Genomic DNA, 26,420 nt, shown 5'->3' with positions numbered 1-26,420 from the left:
AATGAACAAAATGCTTGAAATTCTATTGCATTGTATAACATGTGAGAAAGAAAGGCATAGTTTTCTGGGGGACAAATCAGGAAATGTTCACATGTCTGTCTCCCCCAAAACTATAAGTTTCTTGATAACAAAGACATATTAATTACAAATAAGGACCTTGGTATTCACTGAACAAATAAATAAATGAATAACATCACATAAGAAACAATGAGGGTGAAAGACTTAGTATTATGTCAATTACAAGAATGAAGGTCATTTGTTGATACTTTCAGCACATTGCTATTGAAATTTTATCAGTGGATTCTAGTGATAACTTGCAAATAATATATTTTTTCAAAGAGACAGATTGTCAGGGGGAAATTAAGTAGAAAAATAAAAATTTGGTGTAAAATTATTCAAAACTAATATTTGTAATATTATATTGAATCAAGTTTTCTTGATATCTATCATATTTTGCTTCTTCTTCTTAGGGGGCTTAGTAGCTAGAAAACTTATGAAATTTGTATGCTTTTCATATGCTTTGACTTCATGCTGCTTTCTGACCCTTCTACAGAAAGAAGAATCATAAAGTGAAAATAACTTCAGGATAATGTTGGCTTTGCAAAATATAAACTTTTCATTTTATATCTCCCTCACTCTTCCATTTCACAAAAAGATGACTGTAAGTTATCTAAGCCTGGAAGCTAAGAACATACACACACACACACACACACACACACACACACAAACACACATACACACATACACAAACACACACACACAGGGCAGGGAGCAGAAAGACAATACCAATACCTAACTATAGTAGAAGGCATTAATAGAGAAATATGAGATTTCCTTAACATGAAAAGTCTAACACTCAAGAATATACTACTATAATTGGAAACCTCACAGTTCGGACCACTCCCTAGAGACTCATAGTTAGTCTTCTCTAAGCCCAAATGGTCTTAATAGTACAGAAATTTTCTTGCAGAAATTCTTGTCAAATAGCTACCAAAAATGCACTAGAAGGGGGAAAAAAGAGAACAATATAACGTTGATTTAATTTTCTCTAGAGTGCTCCATTAACTAAATATTTCTACAGTCAACAGTGGAAGAAAAAAAATGCACACACAAAACTTCAATAATTCATTACTTGATTATATCAGATGGTTTCTTTAGAAAATAACTTTATATACTAAAATGATCACATTTTAGTAATTACAAATATATATTAATATAATAAATGATAATACCTCTGAAAAAAATGAGAAGCATTTTAATCTTTACATTATTTTTATTTTTACTCCTTTAATTTGCATTTTAGTAAATAGCATAAAAGCAAACTTTGATCCAGTTTAAGTAAAAAAGGACAAAAAAATTAAACCAATCTTAAATGTATTTTATAGTAAATCAAAAAGATATTAAACTTACATACATTTTGATCCACCATTTTTCACAGAAGAATGTATCCCTGACTGAGCATATTACATTAAACTTAAGAAAAGCCACAAATTCTATTCACTGGGTTTTTTTTTTTTCTTACTCTATATTCAGATGAGTTTGTCTCCAATTAATGTATCAGTAATATCTTTTCTATTGTCTTCAATGAACTTTATAACAAACATGCTCTTGTTTGTCTTTTATATCAAGATTAGTGATATGCTTGTATAAAAGTTAAAGGCTTGTTCTAAAATAATCCCCAGTTTACTTCCCTAAACACTAGAAATACAAGAACCTGTGGTCTGGAGGTCTCGTTGTTACTTCCTGGCCAAAGTCAAAATAGGTGATAATTATTAGAGTTCATAATGATGAATAGAGACAGAGAACCACAAAGTGGAAAAGCAAGTGGAAGAGGTTTCACAGAGAAAGGCCTAGCTTGTTATCTCCCATTAAAAATTGGTAAGAACAATAAAGCCAGGCATTAATCATAATTTCTAAGATATACCTTGAGAAATGGCAATAAAGTTATAGAAAACAAATTAATTTCAGTTCTCACTGATTCCCTCTGTGATGTAGTGCTGAGAGCCATAGCCAAGTAGGAATGATGCATGGCAATTTCCTTGTCATCCTACCCAATGTTGCTTAGAGGGAGGACTCTCCATTGTGGAAATGCGCTTGCCTTGGACCCAGGTCATTTGCAGTGACATTGCATGAATGTTTGAGAAAGGTGACCCTGCTCAAGGACCAGGGTGGATCCGGGTTTAGGGTGGATCCTGCTGGGAATAGGGCTTATCCTGCTGCCTCAGGCGCCCACTCCTTGAGTTCCCATTGAGTTCTCGCGGGATTCAGAGGGTATTTGGTATGCAGAGCCCGGTAGAGGGTGTATTTTTCCCAGAACGTGCGTGCAGAGTGCCGGTGAGAGTTCGGGAATAAAGAATTGCTGTTTGAATCTACAAGACTGTGAGTGGCTCGTGATTTTGTGCCCAGCCAGACTGCGGCAATTTAGATTTGTGGATTTTTAAAAACTATGAAATAAAGTATGTTATCATTTACAGGACATGTTAGTATTTACTGAAGATTTACTTTAAAAGTGTAAAACAGTACATCTGAGAAAGAAACAAAAATAGCAGCTTTATCTAAATAATGTTTCTAAAACTTAACATAGGCATGGCATCAGGAAAAATCTGCTTTTGAATTTTCTTTTAAATAAACTACTTGCTAAAATCAAAACTAAGACATGAGGAACCCAAGTGCTTTAGTGAACACTAAAATGTAGGAATTCACATAAATTAACTATTTTAAAGTGCTATTACCAAATAATTAGTTATGAATGTACTTTTTGCTTCCTAGCTAGGACCTGATGTTCTTAAAATATGTTCTACAAAGTGGTATATATTCTCAAAACAATTCAAGTTCTATTAGACTTGAATAAAAAGTTAATTTGATTATACAAAAGTTAATTTGATTTTTTGATTTATAAGGCAAATAGATTTTTACTTAAAATATTTTTCTTGTCTCAAAGCTAAAGAAAATAATAAGCAATTGATATTCTTAAGTAATTCCTTGATGTATAGCCTGCTAAGCAAATCTTCCCCCACCTATTCTTGTTAAATAAAGTTTTGCTGACACATAACTATAACTCATTTGCTTATATATACTCTATATCTGCTTTCACAATACAAAAACAAAGAGGTGATTGTTGCAAAAGAGGTTATATGGCCCACAGACATGAAATATTTGCTATCTATTCCTTTACAGAAGAACTGTGAAGCTAACTTGCTTTTCTTCAGTAGTTAGAAATTTAAATTAGAAGATATTTAAGTTCTCTCAATAATTACCCCTGGGAATGTAACTCAATAGTAGGGTCCTTGTGTAACATAGAAGAGGCCCTGGGTTGGAAACCAGCACCACAAAGAAAACAAAATAACTTTAAATATATAATTGCCTCTTCCAAACTGATATTTCTGCTCATTTTGGTCCTACCCCTTCATCTGTTTGATTTGGAGTCCATTTAAGGCCCTTATAATATCAGAAAGATAAATATCAATTTTATGGGAGAAGTTCTTATTTACTAATTCACTTTGTTGATTAACTCTGCACTTCACCAATATATAGTTCAGTTCAAATCCAGATTCTAGTACTTGAGAAAGTTATCAAACATCTTATGCATAATTTACATATATGTATGTATATCTATCTATGAAGATACAATACCAATCCAAAATTATTTTGAGAATTAAAAATAATGTGCAAAATTAAAAATAATGTTGGCCAATATTCTAAGAAATGTTTAGCTATACTTACTATGTTTACAATTTTTTTAAAAATTGCACTGAAGAAGTTTTATTATTTTTCTAAATGTGCTGTAAGTTTTTTGCAATTTATTGTCCTTTGCAGACTGCCAGGTATATTGTATAAGTTTCCACATACACTTTAAAATGCAAGTAGCCAATAGTAACATCAAAGAAATAAGAACAGGGAAAGCATGAGACTATTGTATGACTTTACAAAAGACAAAAGAAAGTGTTTTCTTCTAATTAAAAAAAATATTTCCCAGGCAAATATTAATCTTAAATTTATTCTTTTACTGATAATTGTCTGTGAATACAGACCCTAAGCCTCAAAAATCAAAACTACCATGTAAATTAAAAAAAAAGAAAGAAAAAATGGAAACACAAATAATAAGAACGAAAGGGTCCAAGGTAGACATTTTTTAATTAAATAAATATCTTTCTTTCCATAAATTGGAAGTATTAACATAATCTTTGACAGACTAACCCAAATATCAATATCTTATTCTCCAAATTTAACTTATGAATTAAAAGTTGGATGCACAATTTATCTCAGTAACACAAGCAAAGTGAACATCTGTTAACTTTCTGCCATGTAAGCTGTGTGTGGTGGGGGTGGGTGTGAACAGAGCCTCTGACGTGTAAGTTCCTTCCATCTGCACACCAGGTGGCACTGCATGGCTAATCAGAAGAGGATAACATACATCAAGAATCCTTACACATTTGGAGATAAGGAAGCAAATAAATCAAAACTTTGCTTCAAAAACTTTCCATAAACGTGTTAATATTTAAATTAATCATTATTTCACTACTGTTTTCCTATATAGCAATTCCAAGTTTAACTTATAATATTACTAACTAATGTGAGCATAACAAAAGGAGAAAGTTGTAAAACCAAATTACATTCTACCTGGGGAATTGAGAACTTGTTCCTTAAACAACTCAAAGGCAAGATCTGGAGAAAAACTTATTTGACAATAATTTCAACTATACTGCTTCTAAAAAAATACTACATAAAATACTGTGTGTTAATAAAATCTTTTAGAAGACATTCTGTCTTGCTTCAAAGCACATAAATTTTAAGCATTTAAAGTCAAGTCAAAGAAATTGTTTATACATCAGAGTATTAGTATATTTTATCTAATCCTGCCAACCAAAGATGGTGTAGCCTAATCTGTATAAACAGGAAATAAGTAATAAATAACACAAAAATTATTCTGAGAAGTTTCATATTTCTGTACTAGAATATTTCTAGAAAGAAATATAAGTATGTAGAACTATATCTAGTTTCCTCCAACTTGCACGTATCATGCCTTTCTTCCTAACCCCTCTTTCTTTCTTTCTGTGTTCTTTGTTTTACCAAATTTTAATGAGCAGTTGTTCACAAAAGGGTGAGATAAGCAGAGTTGTAGGGTTTGCAGTGTGAAAATAGCTCTCCAGTATTGTACCTCCTAGCTTTAACTGAAAATCATTATCAATTGTACATATGCATTCAATGTAGTCTTGAATTATTCCACATTCAACATTATCAAATTGGAGGGGGGTACTATGACATCTTTAATTCTCCTATGATGATATCCAATACCTTGGTGACCTCTAGGTTTGTTAATTATTCCAAAATTTATACATCAGCATCAAGATCCTATCTCTCAAGGACAAGCCAGAACTCTTAAGACGATTGCTACATTAAAAAAATAACAATATGATGATGTTCATGAACTGAAAATGGGTGTACCCTTAAAAGTCCTATTTTGAAGCTCTAACAGCCAATCTAATGACATTTGGAGATGTGGCCTTTGAGTTTAGATTAAGTTTAAATGAAGTCATTAGGGTGAGGTCACATCACAGGATTAGTTCATTTATTTAAAAAAAGAAAATATACCACAGCCCTTTTTCTATTTGTACACGAACAAATAAAAAGTCATGTGAGGACACAGGAAGAGGACTGCCATCTGAAAACCAGGAAGAGGGCCCCATCATAGCCAACCATGCTGGCACCTATTCTCAGACTTCCAGCCTCTATGTGACATTTTATATATCATGCCAAGCTGACTGAGACAATGTCAATAATATATTTTCAATAAAATATCCTTCCAGTAGTGTGATAATTTTCTCCCATAGAAAACATTTTCCTGGTAACCATAAACAGAAATTCAAAGACCACACTTCACTTACTTCCAATAATTTTCCAATTTTCTTCTCAACTGATTTGTAAGAGTTAACTAAGCCACTGGGAACTACTAAAAGAAAACTAATTTTGAACAATGAAAAGACCAAAAATCTTCTCCTTCTCTAATTTAGGCAACTACTTAAGTGAAATACACATTTAATCCATGGAATGTATATATAAAATATAACTGAAATTCCTCCATGTCTTCATAGCAATAAATCCAAAGCATATAAAAATGTTTGAAATTTTAAAATATATTTTTAAGATTTTCTAAATAAAAAGAATAAAGGCTATAGAGCATTGTAAGAGAAATCTATTTTAATTAATTAATTAGACATTTATTGATCATCAATAATGTGTAAGAATTTCTATCAACATAAAAGCCACTATTTTAAAAAGATTGTCTTATATAAATGTAAAACACTTCTTAAATGCTCATAAGAAAATAAAATCTACCTTTAAAATTTAACCAAAAATTCTCAAAGAAAACATGTACTATTCAGCATAATAGTGTAATATTTGATGTAATGATTGGGTACAAATGTAAAAATGACTTAAGAATGGCTTTAGTGGTTAATCAGAACCAATGAACATTGCTTTGAATACTGTTGAAAGAGAGAGAGAAAGATATGAATGTGGACGATGCCTGGAAAGATACAGAGAGAGAGAGAGATGAGAGTAGGTGATTCTTGAAGAGATCCACGAATGTTAAAAGGCAAAGTGAGCATGTATAGCCACACTACATCTACAGAAGATATAACACAGCTTTTCATTTCTTCCATTGTTTCTCTTCTGTTTCCTCTCTCAATTTTTTTAAACTTCAGAAATACTTTTTTGATGCTTTACTATGTGTCAATAAATGTGCTGAACTTGTGGAATACAAAGATGAAAATAAATCCCTGATCTCATAAGTTTTTAATATACAGTATTGGTGGTGGCCAGGAGAGGAATATATATGTGCACAATGAAAAGTATAAAAAGAATATTGTATTTATTCCCATAAATGACATGAAACAGCTCATTATATATGAACACAGAATGAGCACTTATCTTAGCTGGATCACATGATCCCATGAAGGAAGTGTCATTCGTGATGAATATTCCAAGCAGCATTGACTCTAGCATGTAGAGACAGACTGCAAGATCTCTGTCCATAAAGGAAAGACTAGAGAAACAATGCTGGCAAAATACACCTCTGGAAGAATGGATAGATACTAAATGGTGGGAGAGGTTTGTAAAGTGGTAGATTTAAGGTTAAAAGGATAAATTCAGACAGCTATTGTAGCCTTTGAAAGTGATAGTAAGACAATTTGACATTCTGAGCACAATAAAAAGCAACTAGAAATATCTGAGCCTTTAACAGAATATCACATTACAAGGAGAATCAGCATGGTTTAGAGGGACAAAGAATCATAGGGACAAGCTATTATTGGCGTGATTCGCACTGTGTTCTGCTATTGAACTACTGTGGAATCAGTATCTGCTTGATGAGCGTAGGATTAGATTCAGAGGTTTTCAAATGTGCTTACCCGGATATCTAAGGATAAGGACTCAAAGAATCCTGTGCTATTGATTTAAATGCCTTTAAAGAGATATCACCAGTGTTTCCTCACTTTCATTTCATTTTTTTTCTTATATGCTTCTAAAGGTGACTAGCCCCTAGTACCTGCTTCTACAGATTAATATGCTCTTTCTATAGACATGTTAATACTATCAAAGAATAATTGCCCTACATCTATTTTATCTCCTTCTGGGGGCTTTGCGTGAACTCATTAAGAGATGATTTAATGAACTCTCAGCTGGAATTCTATTTCCCTCATTTTCAAATTCTTGGGAGCCATCTCACAATTATACCAGAGTACTTACAAGTGACACTAGATTAAACAATATTACAAATTAAAAAAATCAGATTGGCAAAATATTCATGACTTTTTTTGCTTACAATTAAGTCAGGTTTATTATTTTTAAACAAACTATTCATAAATGTGGATATCAACTAAACAACTTCAGTTTTTATATGGGGACAGAGGTAAAATGGTAGTCTAAAATCTTCATGGTATTTTCTTCTAAATAAATAAAAAGCATTCATGATTATGTACAATTTAGAAATTTCTGATTAAGAAGCTAATTAAGAATAACTTCTACAGAGAAGAATTCTGCCTCTAAGAAGGCACAAGAGATTTAACTAAAGGCCACACTGTAACAAATTTAATACCACAATCTCTCAATGGATTTATTTAATTGTAATTATCTTTTCTTCAGCTGTTATAATATTTGAGAATCTTCACATTCAAAAAAGATTCTTCTATGGTAACTGAAAAACCAATTGGTGGTAACAATGAAAATAGTGAGTCTAAATATAAAGACTAATTCTTCCAGAGTATAAGGTCACCATGTTCCAGAACCTTCAATAGGATGTTACAATGTCGGCAGGTGTCATCAGGTAACATGCTGGCTTTCAGTCCTGTCTGCAGCAGCCCTTTATGTTGAAATATGAACATTTGCATTTGTTAAAATTTTCCATCCCTCACTGTAAAATTGATTTTCCACATTTAGTGGCCACTTACTAGTTTTCTTTTACTTTTCTTAACTTTAATTTTCTTATCCATAAAAATGTGTTAATAATATCCACCTCTAGGGCTATTTTAACAGTTAATAGGATAGACTATTTTAAGAATTAAGTCTTATACAATATTAGCTATTACAGTAACTGCTATCCATAACACCATCACTGATATCACTATTTCTACTTATTATTTCATTGATATAATAATATTGACTTCATAATAATGTAAACTATATTTTCCCCTAGATTTGGTCAATGTTGTAATGCTCCAAAATTTCCACCTATTAAAAATCATATACATTTATTTTGACAAATCATCAAAGTGTTTTCATTAAAATCAATAATTTAAAAATATTTCAATTAAAGAGTTCCTACTATGTTTCAGGCACATTGCTAGGCTACTGAAGATCTGTCAATTAATAAGGCAGACAGAACATTCTGCCTTTAAGAAATTAACTTCAAGTAGTGGAAACCAACATATGACTAGTCAATTATAACACAGGGAAATAAATGATATACTAAAGTACAGACTCTGATCTGGATATCCAGAAAAGGAATAGGAAAACACAGTGGCGTGGAGATGCACTGAGGAAGAATTTGCATTTATTCAGCCTAAAGAGTAAAAGTAAAAAAAGGATGTCCAAGTTAAGAATATAGGTATGCAAATAAAGATGGATCTAGGTTCATGTCCAAAAAACTGAGGCAGAAAAAATGTAGATGTGGTAAAACTGAAAAAAATTCCAAATGGCTAAAACACATAAATTACTGGATAAGATAACTGGAGACATAAACTGTGACAAAATCATGAGAAACTTTGTCAGCTGTTTTTTTGTTTGTTTTGTTTTGTTTAATTTTAGTGGTTCTGGAAATTGAACCCAGGGTCTTGAGCTAATAAGCACATTAGCCATCATTGAGATTTTTTTTTTTAATCCAGAAGCAAGTGGGATACTATAGGAAATTTTTAATGAGAGAACAACAGGATGAGATCTGATTTAGGCAAAACCACTATTTCTGCTATATGGGTAATTGTGACCAAAGGGACTAGTTAAGGGGCTACAACAGTAGTCCAGCAGCCTTAAGAAAGGGTAGTAGTAGTGATACATCACATGAAGCAAATTCAAAAGAAATCTTTTGGCTAGACACAATTAAAGCATTTGGGTTATTCAGCTCTATAGTATCTGTTCGCACTCCCTGCTCCATGGTATGAACTGTGACAGTTATCAAGGATTTCACTATCTTCTCCCCTGTAACTCCTTCTCTCTCCCACGTTTTATAACAAAAATCTTGAAAACCTCATCAGAAAAATATAGAAAGTTTAACAAATTATGTGAGGGTGTCTTAGTAAGTTCTTTCTCTTACTTGGCCACTTAGCTTGTTTTTAGTACTACCATGTTTTGTGAACATATCAGATAGAAAATAGCATATAATGAATACTCAGAAAGAAAAAAGCAAAAACTGAGAGTCCAGCTCAGTGATAAAGTTGTTACCCAAGTAAAACACAGAATTCAAATTTCTTTATTATTTTAATTATTAGCATAGTGCCTGGAATACTGCAATCATTCAATACTTAATTTACGAAATAGCTGCTTATTGGTCGGCATTGGGCATACTACCGGAAATAAAAGGTGACTACTACCTTTGGGTTCTTACAAAGTCTAGCAGTGGATATCAAATTTTGACTATTAAGCCACATTTAAAAAAAATCTTTTTATATACTATGCAGTTTGTGTGTACAAGCACTTACATTAAATACACAAAATTGGCTAGGCATGGTGGAAGATGCCTAAAATCTGCACAACTAGGGAGATAAGGAAGACTGAAAGATCAAGATCAGCATGGGCAACTAAGCAATACCTTGCCTCAAACTAAAAAAATAAAAAGGGCTGGAGATGTAGCTCAGCAATAGAGAACTCATGGACTCATGGGTTTAATCTCCAGTTCCAAAAAGAAAAAGAAAAGAAAGAAGAAGAAAAAGTAAACCTCAAAACTGAAAAGCTAAATGTAATATATTTTGATATTTTCTATTCTGTTGTTTTCTGCTTATTTTTGTAAAATAAAAAATGGTCATAATCTATTATATTAATTTCAAGACTAACCAAGGTGAGCCAGCCAGCATTTTAAAAATGTCTTATATAGAGGATGCTCTAATATGCTACTTCTGAACAGTGACAGTAACTCCCTGTGCAGGTGCTTTTATTGCAGTAAAACTCCCCAAAATTCAGTGCCTATTAAAAAAGAACAATTATTGCAAAGACAACTAAACCTAATGTTGACTAAGACATCAGGTTTTATTTCACTACTTATAAGACACTAAACCTCTCAGGGTTAAAGAGATATAACTGTTTAAGACTCATGATAATATACATACAATTTGATAAAGACTTCATGGACTTCATTTGTATTGTTAGGAGAAAATCTAAGAGTGACTTTTCCCCAGCAATATTACATGTAATATTTGAAATAAGTAGCCATCAGAACACACTTATGTTAATACAGTGTGCTTACTGAATGAATCTTACTGTCATATATAATATGCATATTTTTAGGTAAAATAGTATAGAATAAGACAGTTGTTAAAAGCACAAGATATCTACAAGTACACAATCCCAACTATACAAAGAGAAGGCATCACCATTTTTATAAGCTAACTACGTAACCAATATGAAAACACTAAGTCCTAAGAGTACTTTTTCTTTTTGCTACTAAGTATGATACTGATCTCATTGTGTCAAATATCAATGATAATGTATACCTGTACCAGAAAACCTCAGGTGTCTCTATCCTCTATATCCATTATCCTCCTTCCCTGTAATACTGGATGTTTAATGAGGATTCTGTTCACCTTGCTACAAACAAACAAACAACATATCCCAGCATCATCCTTTGCTGTAAGGTATGTCATATAACCACATTATAGACAATAAGATGAAAATGGAAGTGAAATGTACAACTTCTGCATCCTAAACCTAAGGGGAAGGAACTGCCTTTCTTCCTTTTCCACTTCTGCTAATAGGAATGTGCACATGGTTACCCACCAAAGACCAAAGATGTAAGGTATTAAAAATGGCTCCCATCGTTATAAGAGAGAGAACTGAGGACAGATTGATTGCTCATTGTTTCAGCCTCTGTTGTTTTCTTAAAGTGCCCAAACCTATACCCAAAGCAATACAGAATTCCTATGCTGCTATTTATTCCTCCAAATTCAGTGAGAAAGGATAAATAAGTGAGTGAAGTTTAATTATTATATAGAAGCAAGGTTAATGAACAAAAGCATGTAAGGTTGTGAGGCTGTCCAAGTAACAGACAGTTCTGTTCTAATAGAAAGGTCATAAATTCCCAAATCAACAATCAAGAGTGTCAAATAAACATTTCCTAGAGGATGAGGCTACTTGTCTTCTGCAGACTAAAGATTTTTTTTGACAAGATGAAACTTTCTTGTATATATTTCATACAAAATACTGAAACAGAACATAACTGCATTCCTCACATCACTACACCAAAATGTCAAAAGATTCACTGCTCAGCATGAAAATGCACAGCAACATAACTATGAAAGGACACCACATTTTAAACATTGCATTCACAGAGTGCAGAGTCAAATGGAGACCACTGTATTATGAAAGGGTGTAGCACTATCAAATAACTGAAGTAAAGGAGCTCAATGGAATAAATAAAATAAAAACAAGAAACATGATTATTTTCGACAGAACATGTATCTTAATTTTGCAGTTACAATTACTAAGAGTTATAAACCATTTAATACAAATTTTTGTGACACTTTACTTCTTATGAGATTAACTTGGTGATATTTCAATATACTAATTACTTATTTGGCCCCTATTTCCTTAGTGCAAACATTCTTTGTGGAAAAAAAAAAGTTCATAGAAATATGTGCAATTGTATTAGTAAATACTACTTCAATAATGGAAACCACATATTTTAGTATAACTGCTGTTGGAAAGCTCAAAGATTAACTTTAAATAGTTAGTTGATAACATCACCAATATTTGATACCTAATGCCTAGCTAAATTTTCCATTTACAATGAAACTATCATTTTGAATGTGTGTTTGTTGATAGTAACAAGAACTTACAAATTGCTAGTATTGGTATAATATACTATATGGTATATACTCACTCTATTTCTTTAAATTAAATTCTCAAGATAAATATAATGTTGTAAAATGAAACCAAAGTCAGGTAATGTTGTAAAATAAAAACAAAGTCACCTCTGAAAATAAAATCTAGGGGAAATAAGAGATCTGTTTTCCCCTTCCTATTCTTGAATTACACAAATATTGTACTTAAATGAAAATAATACAGAAAATACTGATGACACTGGGACTCACAGGAAGAATATTCAATACTGACACTTAGGAACTTGAAGACAGTGCAAATTTATTTCCCTTCCCCAAAATTTTCATCTAAATAAAACTAGTGACAGTACTTCCCTTAGACTTGATACCAATTCTTTCATAAGATAATATGTTGCTTTCTAAAAAGAAAAATCTAGTGGGTGATGAAATATTAGTGATAATTTCATTCTACAGATGCAACAAAAGAGGAGACCCCCCCCGCAAATAAATGAAACCCAGCATGTGATCACTTAAAGAGATGTGAGAAGAAGATGTGAAACTTTACCTCTCTATGAAGAGTTATTATTATGTATGTATGTTCAGAGAGTGGAAACTGCAGAAGAAAAAAACTAAGAGATATGAGGGATAAATTCTATTAAAGTGGTAACAATTTAACATACTCAGTTTATATGTCATAATTGTCTAGAGTATAATCGTATATAAATACAAAGATTATTAGGCAAAAAATTCAAGTATTTGATCTCTATGTTTCTCAAAATAAAGAATAAGTAGAAAAAAATGTTAGAAAACTCAACATCCATGGGGTATGTAGGCAAAATAAGGAGCTATAATACAAACATGTGCATCTGCATCTAGCTCAACAAAGTCCCTGGGATCTTCAGAACTATGAACATCTTTAATTTCAGCTAAATACAAAAAAAGAAAGAAAGAAAGAGAAAACAAGGCAAACTTTCTAAATGTTCTCAGAAATTTAAAAAATAAATAGAAAAAGAGGTAATTTTTCAATTGTTAGTAAATTACATTACAGTATCATAGAAAAAAGATATTGCATCTATACTTATCTGAGATTCCATTTCATGATTTAAAAAATCTTTGCTTTCTAGAGATGCCCACTAGCTTTCATTACCATGATGTGGTGAATCGAAAAACAAAAGACCGTCTCGCCAAAGTCTATCCATAAAGAAGATGAAGCAGCACAACTAAGTATATAATGGAAATTTAGTTATATCACCAATCAATACTGTCTGTTATTCTGTGGACAGATACAACTTCCAATAAAAATGTCTGAATGCAGTCATTTTTGTGGATATTGTCAGGAATTTTTTATAAACACAATAAAAATATTTAGAAGTAAGCTACTCACCTATTCCAATGAATGCAGCTCTGTAGCCATTTTCTTTCAAAGTGCTGAGAGTCATTTCATTCACTGAAAGACTTTTACCACAAATTATCTACAAGAAATAACATTTTGAATAATGTAATTTAACCATAACACTTAACATTAAAAGAAATTTGACAAAAATCTATATATAATATTCCATAAGTAATATGTAGAAATACTTTTATCTTCTACTATATAGGCTTACATAAAGAAAATATAGGGGCTGGGGTTGTGGCTCAGTGGTAGAATGCTTGCCTAGCATGCAGGAGGCACTGGGTTTGATCCCCAGCACCACATTAAATAAAATAAAATTAAAAAACACTAAATAAACAAAATAAATCTGTTGTGCCAATTTTTTTAAATGAATCTTTTAAAAAAGGAAATATAAATGTTTTATGAATAGAATATAAATATATTTTATTTAAGGGATAAATGCAGAAGAAAAGGCAGTATAATTAAAATCAAATCAGTAAACTTTCCTAGCTTGCTTATATGTTTGAAGCATTATGCAGGGTACTTGAAGCAATAAAATGATAAATGATATGCCATACCTGCTTCCATTTAATCAACTAGGGGCAGAAAATCTACACAAATAAATAATTACAACAAAAGACAATGTGACTGCCACGTACGTATGGGAGTTCAGAGAATGGAAAGATGAATTCTAGTAAAAGATCGTAAGGATAAGAATGCAGAGTGGAAGTGAGAATTCAACAGATACAGAATAGACAGAATTTGCACAAACCACATTGGGTAAGATGAAGAGAGTTAGGAGGTTTAGGGTAGTCACCTCCACTAAAAGTCACAGTACTTTGTTCAATCCCCGGACATGAATCAATTTTCAGATGTGGAACCTGCAGACTGAAAAGGAAGCCAAGTTCCTAGGAAGAGGACACGACAATATCCTGGCAAGTAGATGCTTAACGATTACCCTAGTGCCCAGAAGAAACCATGGCCATCTGCCCAGGCAACTGTGCACTGGGAAAAGGGGAATAATCAGACATTTCAAGAAATAATAGAGCCAGGTGCTACACTGACATTGATACTTGGAGACACAGACTGGCAACCTATGGAAGAGTGAAATAGGGAGGCTGAATGAAATCTGGTTAACTGTGGGCTTTCTCAGACCACTAACCCTGTGAGTGAGCATTCTCCTAGTCTCCAAGGGCATTACTGAAATTGTTTCACTTATCAGTTGAAGTAATCTCCATGTCACTTCTCTGGTTGTGGAATAAGACCTCTATCAACTATCATTGTTAGGAATGTCACATGAAAACTTCTGAAATCTGATCAAACACATATTATATCCAAAGTCTGGGGAGAAGGGAAGGTAGAATGTGGAGAAATGGAAGCCCCTATCAAATCCCCATTTAATTAACCAGTTTGGCCCTTGTTGAGAACAGATGATTACAGGAGGATGAATGTAGACTACTGGAGGCTTATGCAGTCTACCTTCAGGGAAACAATAAACCTATGGGGTAAAAACTGTAACACCTTTTGTGATATTGACAAATTTATAATGCCATGGGGGAACTGCATGTGTCCATTGATTTGGTGAATGCATATATTTTTCTACTCTGATTAGAAAATGAATCATCAATAGTTCACATTCAGGGAGTATAGATAAGAATATTCCTCTACAGTTTGTATCAAAAATATGTCAACTTCACTAATAATATATGTAACCTGTAGCAATCTGGACTTCCCCAAAAAAGTCATCATGATCCATTACATTGGGAAAATTCTGCACATCATATAGCATAAGCAAGAGACGTTAAGTATGCTGAAGACTTTAAGACACATGAACTCCAAAGGGTGGAAGACATACCCTATAATCAGGGACTAGCCACTTCAAATAAAATGGAGAGCCAGATGCCAGGGGTGAACCAGTATATTCCTTCTAAAGAAAATTTCATATGGCTGCATCTTGTATTCCCCATGACAAAGAAGAAAGTAGAATGCCTGGTCAGGTTTGTTGGTTTCTGAAGGCATCATGTTCCTAAAAGCAAATGTATCTACTCTGCACTAGAGAGAATGAAAAGCTTTTACCAGTGAAATAATAATGATTGCACCTCACACATAAAGTGTTTAAGCAGAGCTCTCTTCTGCTGTAGTCTGACTCAGTCAATCCACAAAAGAGACATAAAAATTTTTACAAGTATCCTCATTCTTACAAATTATTATAGGAAAGGACAAAAGATGAAACAACCTTAATCAAAAACCACATATATAGTCTCCCTTCAGAGGACACAGCTATGCTGTGTCCTTTGAGGTTAAAGGAAGAATGAAGAGCAGTGCTGGCATCATCAGCAAAGAGAAAGAAGAAGGTACTTCATGTAAAGGTCTACTGAAAATGTGGCATTTCTGAAACACAGAGTGCAAATCAAGGTATGGAAAGAGAAGTATGGAGAAAAGATGAATGAGACTAGATCATAGAGTGTCATTTTTTTGTCTTCTTAAGATAGTAAATCTAATTTTATATATCATATAAGATAACTGTTTGGAAGTTCATAGTAAGGAGATAAGCAAGATGAACTAATAATGAAGAACTCTGAAACACATCAAATACCACACTTGTGTCTTTTCTACTTTCATGAGATCCTTTGTTTTATTTTTTTCTTCCCTAGAATTTGAGAGAAAACATATAGCATATGTCTTTCTGGATTTCACTTATTTTGCTTAATATGATGCTGCTCAACTCCATCCATTTTTCTGAAAAGGACATAATAGCATTCTTCTTTATGGCTAAATAGGGTTCCATTGGATATATGTTATCATTTTTTATCCATTCATCTGTTGACAGACAACTAGACTGATTATATAACTAGACTATGGTAAATTGTGCTGTGGTAAACATGAGCACTCACATATTTCTAAAGTATGTTTACTTCCATTCTTTTTGAAAATACCAAGGTGTGATACAGCTAGATCATAAGGTAGATCTATTTTCAGTTTTGGGGAACTTCCACATGCATCACCCATAGTGGCTGTACTGATTTATAATCCTACAAGCAAATAAACAGACAACCCCACCTATTGGATGAGAAGGGAAGAAGTAAAAATACTGAACTCCAACAAAAACAATCTTTTAATTTTCCTATGAGACTTTTTTCTTTCCTTTTCTTTTTTCTTCTCTCTCTCTCCCTCTCTCTCTCCCTCTTTCTCTCTCTCTTCTCCCTCCCTCACATCCCCAACACTTGTGAAACCAAGTACTTTTCATGGATCAAGTTACTAAAATTGGGGTATATAATTGTATATTGCAAGTTGAGTTGTATATTCTTTTATCTCCTATTTTTACAGTTTTTATTTTTCTTAATTTTTATGTTTGCTTATTGTACTCTTTCTATTGTCTTACCAAAATCACTTTCTCTCTTTCCTCTTGCTGCTAGTCAAATTCTCTTGATTCCTCTTTCACACTTCATAAGTTACATTAACTCTATATCCTTACCTCCTACCTCCTTAACACATCATGGTACACTGGACCCCTGGTTCTCTCTTTGTTCACCATCAGAAACTGTAGAACCTTTTGTAAATCTGTTCTTTATATTGTAGATAATAAGTAAACTCACTTTATGTATATTGTGACAAAACCATATATGTCTTAATAGAAGCTATTTGTTTTAAGGCTGTACATGGTTTGTATTGGGATCTGCTAATATTGTTCTCCCTCTTAAAGGAGAGGCATTGGAACCCTGCAGGGAAACAATAAACCTATGGGGTAAAAACTGTAACACCTTAAATATGCACTGCTAGAAGGGAAGACACATAAACCACATTAAAAAAAACGAGGGAAGAAAGTACTCCAAACCAACCAAGATACTACCTTATTAGAATACATGGTCAGCACAGAAGAAGAAATGTCAGAGAAGGAGTTCAGGATGTACCTAATTAAAATGTTCTGTGAATTAAGGTGATGTAAGACAGCAAACACAGAGAACAAAAGATCATTTTGGTAAAGTACTACATAAGAAAATACAGGAAGCAAATGATTACTTCAATAAAGAGATAGAGGTTCTAAAAAAACCAGAAATCCTTGAAATGAAGGAAACAATAAATTTAATTAAAAACTCAATTCAAAGCATCACCAACAGATTAGATCACTTGGAAGACAGACCTCAGACAATGAAGACAAAATATATAATCTTAAAAATAAAGTTGACCACACAGTGAAGATGGTTAAGAAAACATGAGCAGAACATTTGAAAATTATGGGAGAAAAGGAAAAGACCAAATTTAAGAATTATTTGAATAGAGGAAGGCACAGAGTTACAAACAAAGGGAATGAACAATCTGTTTAATGAAATAATTCAGAATATTTCCCAAACATAAAAAATAAATAGGAAAATCAAATACAAGAGGCTTATAGGACACCAAATATACAAAATCACAATAGATCTGCATCACAGCACATTATAATGAAAATGCCTAGCATACAGAATAAGAAGAGAATTTTAAAAGCAACAAGAGAAAGGAATCAGACTACATATAGGGGGGAACCAATTAGAATCTCCTCAGATCTCTCAACCAAGACCCTCAAAGCTAAAAGATCCTGGAATAATACATACCAAGCTCTGAAAGAAAATGGATGCCAACCAAAATATTTTATCCAGCAAAATTAAGTTTTAGATTTAATGATGAAATAATAACCTTCCATGACAAACAAAGTTAAAAGTATTTACAACTAGAAAGCCTATATTACAGAACATCTTTGGCAAAATATTCCACGAGGAGGAAATAAAAAACAACAATGACATGATTCTATACTTAGAGGATCTGAAAAATTCTACCAGAAAACTTCTAGAACTAATAACCGAATTCAGCAAAGTAGCAGTACATAAAATCAATACCAATAAATCAAATCCATTTCTGTGCATCAGTAACAAATCCACTAAAACAGAAACTAGGAAAACTACCCCATTTACAATAGCCTCAAAAAAATATTTGGAATCAAATTAACAAAAGAGGAGAAAGACCACTACAATGAAAACTACAGAATGCTAAAGAAATAAATTAAAGATGACTTTAGAGGATAGAAGAATCACCCTTGTTCTTGCATAGGCAGAATTAATATTGTCAAAATGACTATACTACCAAAAACACTATACAGATTTAATGCAATTCTAATCAAAATCCCAATGAAATTCCTCACAGAAATAGAAAAGGGAATCATGAAATTCATCTGGAAAAATAAGAGACCCAGAATAGCCAAAGCAATCCTTAGCAAGAAGAGTGAAGCAGGTAACATCACAATATAAACTATACTATAGAACAATAGTAACAAAAATGGCAAGGTATGGGCACCAAAATAGACTTGTATAACAATGGTACAGAATAGAAGACACATAAATATGGTTATCTCATGCTAGACAAAGATGACAAAAACATATTGGAGAAAAGATAGCCTCTTCAACAAGTAGTGCTGGAAAACTGGGAATCCATATGCAACAAAATGAAATTAAGCTCCTATCTCTCAACATGCACAAAATTCAACTTAAAGTGGATCAAGCATCTAGGAATTAGACAAGAGATGATATGCCTACCAGAAGAAAAAGCAGACCCAAATCTTCATCATGTCTGGTTAGGCCCCTACTTTTGTAACAAGATTCCTAAAGCGCAAGAAATCAATAATCAATAAATGGGATGGATTCAAATTGAAAAGCTTCTTCTCAGGAAAAGAAATAATCAGTGAGGTGATAAAGAGCCTACAGAATAAGAGCAAATTTTTACCACAGGCACATCAGATACAGCACAAGTCTCCAGGATATATAACTCAAAAAACTTAACACTAAAAAAACAAATAATCCAATAAATAAATGGTGTAAGGAACTGAACAGACACTCTTCAGAAGAAGATATACAAGCAATTAATAAATATTTAAAAACATTTTCAACATCTCCAGCAATTAGAGAAATGCAAATCAAAACTCTTAAGATTTTATCTTATTCCAGTTAGAGTGGCAGTTATTGAGAAAACACACAAAAATAAGTGTTGGTGAGGATGTGGGGAAAAGGCACACTCTTACATTGCTGGTGGGACTGAAAGTTGATGGAGCCAATCTGAAAAGCTGTATGAAGATTCCTGAAATGGAATCTCTTGACCACCTTTTGACCCAGTTATCCCACTCCTTGGCTGATATCCAAAGGACTTAAAAACAGTATACTACAGTGACACAGTCACATCAATGTTTATAGTAGCACAACATACAATAGCTAAATTGTGGAACCAACCTAGATGTCCTTCAATAGATGAATGGAATGGGTAAAGAAACTGTGATATATATATATACACAATGCAATATTACTCAGCATTAAAAGAGAAAAAAATCATTTGTATTTCTAGGAAAATATATATTGCTAAGATTGACATGAGAACAGTGAAATGAAATTAAACAAACTATCCCATGTACGTATATGAATGCACCACAGTGAATTTCACCCATATGTACAGCCACAAAGCACTAATTAAAAAAAAATAAAACTCTCAATAAATAGGGGAAGGATCAGTAGAGTAAAGGAAAGGGAACAGGTGGAGGTAGGAGGAGAAAGAAAGGAAAATACTGGGGACTGAATTGGAGAAATTATATTTCATGTTTGTATAATTATGTCAAGATTAACTCCAATGTTACATATAGCTATATTGACCTAAAACAGTGATAAAAGAATAAAAGAGGTGAAAGAGAGTAATAACCTTGGAAATTTTTTTAATGATCAAAGTTCTATCTCTTTCTCTAAAAAGTCTTTGAGGTCCAAAGCACAAAATTTTTCAGCTTAATAAAAGTTTTGTTTCATGACAATATCCTTATCAATTATAAAATAATGAAATGCTTGGAAGTTTATTTTCATAAGCCCAACTCTATCATAAAATTCACAAAGAGAACAAATAAAAACTGTAGCAAAACAGAATAAAACTACTCCCTCTAGCTTTGAAACTCTGTAAGGACAAAAATAACTATTTACTACTATCCATAATATTTCTAGATCTAATATTCACTACAAAATATAAATGCAAAATGAAATTTTAATATTTAAAAAACAAATCTAATTTTGCAATTCCAAAAAATAATAAAATATGGTGAAAATTCAATATATTTCAGAAAAGCAAAGAATAATACAATTCAATATATAACTGTACAGAAGTTTTTTAAATGGTAGTTGAAAATTTAATGCCCTTCATTAAAATTGTTTTAAAAGATAAAATTTTGGTAAAAATAGAAAAAAATATTCAATATGATTTAAAATCTGTCTCAGAGACAAGAATAAGAATCATGTTTAGCATACTTTTTTAACATGTTAGACATTTTAGTCATTGAATTAATGAAAGAAAAAATGACATAAATACATAAAATTCTCATTGTTAGTGACATAATATTTGCCTTGAAATATTTGTTTTAAAGTGAAGAAAATCATCCCTATTAAATATGAAATAAACTAAAATTATTCAATAGGAAATTTAACTAAATGAGAGAGTTGGAATTGAATATAAAGAGTTGAACTCTTTTTTTTTCTTTCTGGTGAGGGTACTGGGGATCGAACTTGGGTACACTAGACTACTGAGCCACATCCCCAGCAATATTTTGTATTTTATTTAGAGACACCATCTCACTGAGTTTCTTAGGGCCTAGCTTTTACTAAGAGGCTGGCTTTGAACTCATGATCCTCCTGCCTCAGGCTCCAGAGCTGCTGGGACTACAGGTGTGCACCACTGCGCCCAGCTAAGAGTTGAACTCTTCTAGATATGATTACTTTATATTTTGGATGATGGATATGTTTTTAAACTACTAAGAATACAGGACTGAAATTTTAAAAAATTATGGTTACAGATAGTTCTATCTTCGACTCATGATTTATCAAAGTAAATTCTGAATAATTATTTACTTAAAAAATAAAACATACCTATTAGAAAAAAAGGAAAAGAATCAACAAGATAATGACAGACCTTGAAAACCAACATACACACACACACACACACACACACACACACACAAATATGGATTTATGAATCTGAAGCTACACAGGAGTCAAAGAGTATGAACTCAAAGAAAATCTCATATTAATGCCAGGAAATTATTGTTGAGTTTTAAATGCATATTAGTTGAGTGGCAGATGACAAGAAGAATCTGGGTGAAAATAGAAAGGTGTTGACAAGTGCCTGCAAGTGCCAATCACTATTAAAAATGTACCTGAAAGGGCTAAAGTCAATTGGCCGTAAAAGCAGGGAGGGTACTTCATCAGTGGATGCAAGAAATCAAAGTGAACAAGATCTTCTCTGCTTTCCTCTCCTCAGAAATATACATACAATTCACTGTTCACAAAGCTAGCTTGACTACTCTCTTCTTCACATCTTAGAACAATCTAAGATGTGGCTAAACAAATATTCTTAACGTCTATAGGTTCTCATTTCTTCTCAATAATGCAATAAATTCACAGGGTTTAAAATTCAAATATACAAAATGGTGAAAATTTCTTTCTACAGCTTCCCAAAGCAATATATGCTATCAGATTCTTATATTTCCAGAGATACTCCTCACCTACATAAACAGATATGTTTCTATTTTGCCCAAACGGTAGTAGAATGTTTTTGAAGAGATATTAACCTTGGCTACTAAAGATATTGACCTTGCCAAAGATACCAAACCATAAAATTAAAAAGTGGCATGAGTATAGCTAAAATGTATATTTTCCATACTCAGTACATTGTCTATTTCTATACTTTGAGTTTTCAAGTACAAAGAATGTGTATGCTCTGATTTATATAACATATCTGATCCTATGCAAACTAAATGCAGTTTTCAATTACTTATTAGATAAATTTTATATGCCTAAAGTAATTTATGATTCATCTATCATTGGTAGTAACATATATTAGTTTGAAGGTTCAATAGTATTTCTTTATTTAATGAGAATTAAGAAATTAAATTCAAACTGAATAACATTTAAAGAATTTACTTTTGTAAACAATGATCATTAAATTGTGTGTTTTGAAATATGATATGTCAAGAGCTTTGCAATGTTTTGAACAACCAATAAAAAAGGAAAAAAATGAACACCCATAAAAAAATTGTGTTTTGAACACTTAGTTTTCATAAAGTTGTGCATATATACACTATTTTTGCTATTGAACTTTTTGTCTAGAATTACATGTGAAAATTTTCCCAACCCAACCACTGTTGAACAAAATGTAAATGTAAGTATTAAAGTACAAAACACTGTTTTGAGTGCTTCCCATTTTATTGCTTAATTTAATGTTTTAGTAGTAAATGTAAGATCCATAAGTAATTTGTCAATTACTTTTCAAAATATTTTCTGAATATATTTATAGAATGTATTATGAAAATCATAGTACATTATTATTCTGTTGTGTTATATGAAAAATTAAAATTTTGAGACAAATAGTAGCATGTTGAATTAAAAGCCAGAGTAAAACCTCTTAGTTGATTAAAAGAAGAGGATTATCTACAGCTATATTCTGAAAGTACAATGTGTAAACTTTTTGACCATCTGTAAAACAACACAGTATTTTCTTTCAAAACAATAAAGATATTTTGCTTTCTACCCTACTAATTTACTGCTCATGTTCAGAAAGAATTATTACATTAACAATGATGACATGATGCATATAATAAATAAACCTCTCTAAGAAATAATGTTCCAAATTGTGGAATACTGCTTCAGAGTGCATACAACTTGCATGAAAAAAAATGTGATTAAAGAATCCAAATCCTTCTATTAGCTGCACTGAAACCCTAAAGCAATTTAGGAATTTGTTTCTTACAGACAATTAATCACATGCAGGCGTGCCAGATGAGAACTATTGATTGCCCTTTTCCAGGCTAGTGGCATTCAGACAGAAGACAGACAAATGCCCTAAGCAAAGGGAAGCATCTTTCTGCTTCTGCCTGGTGTAGCTTTTAATTGTTCTTTCCTAAAATGCATGACATTTGCTGTTAATCCTTAGTGTAGAGCTTCCCTCTTGATTTTTGAGAAATAAACACATATATTTTTTTGTTCACCTTTACACCAAGATCCTTCATAAGCTCAATCTCAAAATTCACTACATCATACGGCAGCCGGAACTGAGGAATTTCAGAAGTGCTAAAAAAAGAAAGAAAGAAAAAAATAAGCATCAGCATTAGTAGAAATTTACCAGTCTAAAAAGTGCAATATACCTTTATTGATCAGTATTAAGGGAATAAGCCTCTCTCCTAAGTGTATTTAAATAACACATAATGTAAGCATACGTGCATGTTGTGGCAAAATAATACATGAACTTAAGCTAGAATAGAAACTGATATAAAAAATGAATTATAATCAGTTATAAACAACATAAAATTAGTCAAAAGCAATTTCAATACTTGTAATTCAATATTTATTGATTTATTTAATAACAATTCTATGAAGTCCTAAGATAATACAATTTTAAAAAGTAAAACAATTTAAAATACGTGTAAGGTTTCATTTACACAAGCACACATATATACAAACACACTAATATACTTTGTGAACAAAATAGACATATAAATTTTTGAAATTCTAACATGAAACTATGTATTACCATGCTGTTTGTTTAGAATACAATTTAGAATACTAGTAGTATACTAGTAAGACACAAGAACTTGACTACTAAATTAATTTCTGTATTTCAAACACTCAACAAGGTACCAAGCACAATGCTACAAAACATACCAAATATTAAACAGTATGAAATGAAAGCCCTACACTAGACAATTTTTCCATCTAGCTAGGAATATAAGATTAAATCTAAGAATGAATTTGGGCCTAGAGGAGAAATTAGTCTCTCCTAGGCTGTCCTATGAACTCCACCCCGGTTCTTCAGAAGGCTGTGAGCGCCACAGAGAGTGCTGCCTTCAAATGCTAAGCAGAAATATTCCTAATTATTATGGGTTGTATGTGGACACAAACAACATGAGGCTCTATGGCAGATTAAAAATGAACTAAAAGCAAGGTCTGATGAAAACAATGGGCCATAAATAAAAAGCTAGAGCCAAGCAAACCAAGTACAGCAAAAGGAGGATCTTAAATAAGGCCAGAGCTATTGTGAGGTTGTATATCTTCCTATGGCTAAACCCTAATCTGAGATTTTTATGGGACCTAAAAGGAAGTGTAGGGATTAAAAAAAATATATATCACTAGCATATGTGTGTGGTGTGGGGGGGTGCATGGGTGGGTGGAACTAGTGCAGGCCAATGACATTGATTTTTAAAATAACTAAAATAGCAAGTTATAAGAAGCAGAAATAACTTTTCTTTTGGCCAGAAAGAAAGAAAGAAGGTCCTGTCTAACCTACGAGGAAGAAACCTCAGTAATAAGGAAGGAACAGTCATGGTCTGTATCACTGTACTTTGAACACTGAGAAACCAGAGAAAACGAGGATCCAGTTTGCAGGGGCATTAGGAGGTCTACTTGGAACTCCATGTTGCCCTGAAACCATGGAGTCCCATGCTCGGTACATATGATAAATGAATAAGTATGAGAGAATCACCTTTCCCCGGCATGTCTTACAACAAACTAAGAGAGCAAACTAAGACAACAAAATTATAAAACTTAATAAAATGAGCCTGACTTGTATTATTTTTATGAATTAGTCATTTAACCCAACGCAGTGATAAAATTCAAAACACTCATTACAGTTTCCATAGAGTTTTACTACCATATATCAAAGTTTTAAATTGCCCTGTTTTTGTTATTCATTCTTCAGTAATATTGTGTTCCACAAGGATTTTAATTTGGAAATCTCTAGTTAACAGCTGCCACAGGTTCTTGCTGATTCATCTACAAATGCTTCTCATTCCCACTCCCTGAAGGTATCAAGTGCCTTCCCCCTGGTGATAGTGTATATTCCAATATTTGGACAATTGATCCAAAATTCATGAAAGAGTAGCACCTGCTACAATGTGAATTACTTCAATTCTGTCATTTTGCATAACCACAAAAAGTTTTTATTTGTATTTAAATTTAAAATAGTGACAGTGTGAACTGTCTTTAATATTAAAGTGTCTTAATATTAATGTTTAAAACATTTTGTTTTATTTTTAATTTTGTTGAATGGACTAGATGGTTAAGCATATTTAAAATAATATATTCTGGGCAACTAATATGCTAAATAGACTACTAAAAGTGCTATTTTTCATTTTCATTTCTTTACAGTAAAGATCATGTTTTATAAATTGATTTTTCTGGCATACTTCCTTTTTAAAAAACTACTTATGTAATTCACATATAATATAATTTATCCACTTCAGTGTGCAATCCAATGATTTTTTCATATGCTCATAGTTATGAAACCATCACCACAATCAATTTTAGAATATTTTCATCATCCAAATGAAAAAAAGATAAAAAAGAAATCCCATAATTGTTAGAAACCATCCCCCATGTCTCTCCCCACCCCTCCTCCAATCCTCTTCTCTCAATCTCCTGCCCCCATTCAATTACTCAACTACTTTCTGTCTCTACAAATTTGCCTATTCTAGACACTTT

The 26,420-nt window shown here is 32.3% G+C and overlaps 1 protein-coding gene across 1 annotated transcript in view; it reads right to left on the bottom strand.

The window, feature by feature from the left end:
- Window positions 1-26,420, bottom strand: part of Dpyd (dihydropyrimidine dehydrogenase) — a 798,303-nt gene that overhangs the window by 554,172 nt on the left and 217,711 nt on the right. The window contains exons 7-8 of the mRNA XM_076863439.1: window positions 23,933-24,014; window positions 13,906-13,993 (exon numbers count right to left, since the gene is read on the bottom strand). Of these exons, the coding sequence (XP_076719554.1) occupies window positions 13,906-13,993; window positions 23,933-24,014 (170 nt within the window). The remainder of the gene's footprint in view (window positions 1-13,905; window positions 13,994-23,932; window positions 24,015-26,420) is intronic.

The sequence above is a fragment of the Callospermophilus lateralis genome, chromosome 7 (genome assembly GCF_048772815.1).
Source record: "Callospermophilus lateralis isolate mCalLat2 chromosome 7, mCalLat2.hap1, whole genome shotgun sequence".
Classification (NCBI taxonomy): Eukaryota; Metazoa; Chordata; class Mammalia; order Rodentia; family Sciuridae; genus Callospermophilus; species Callospermophilus lateralis.
Note: the sequence above shows the minus strand (reverse complement) of the source record. Positions and strands in the feature narration are given on the sequence as shown.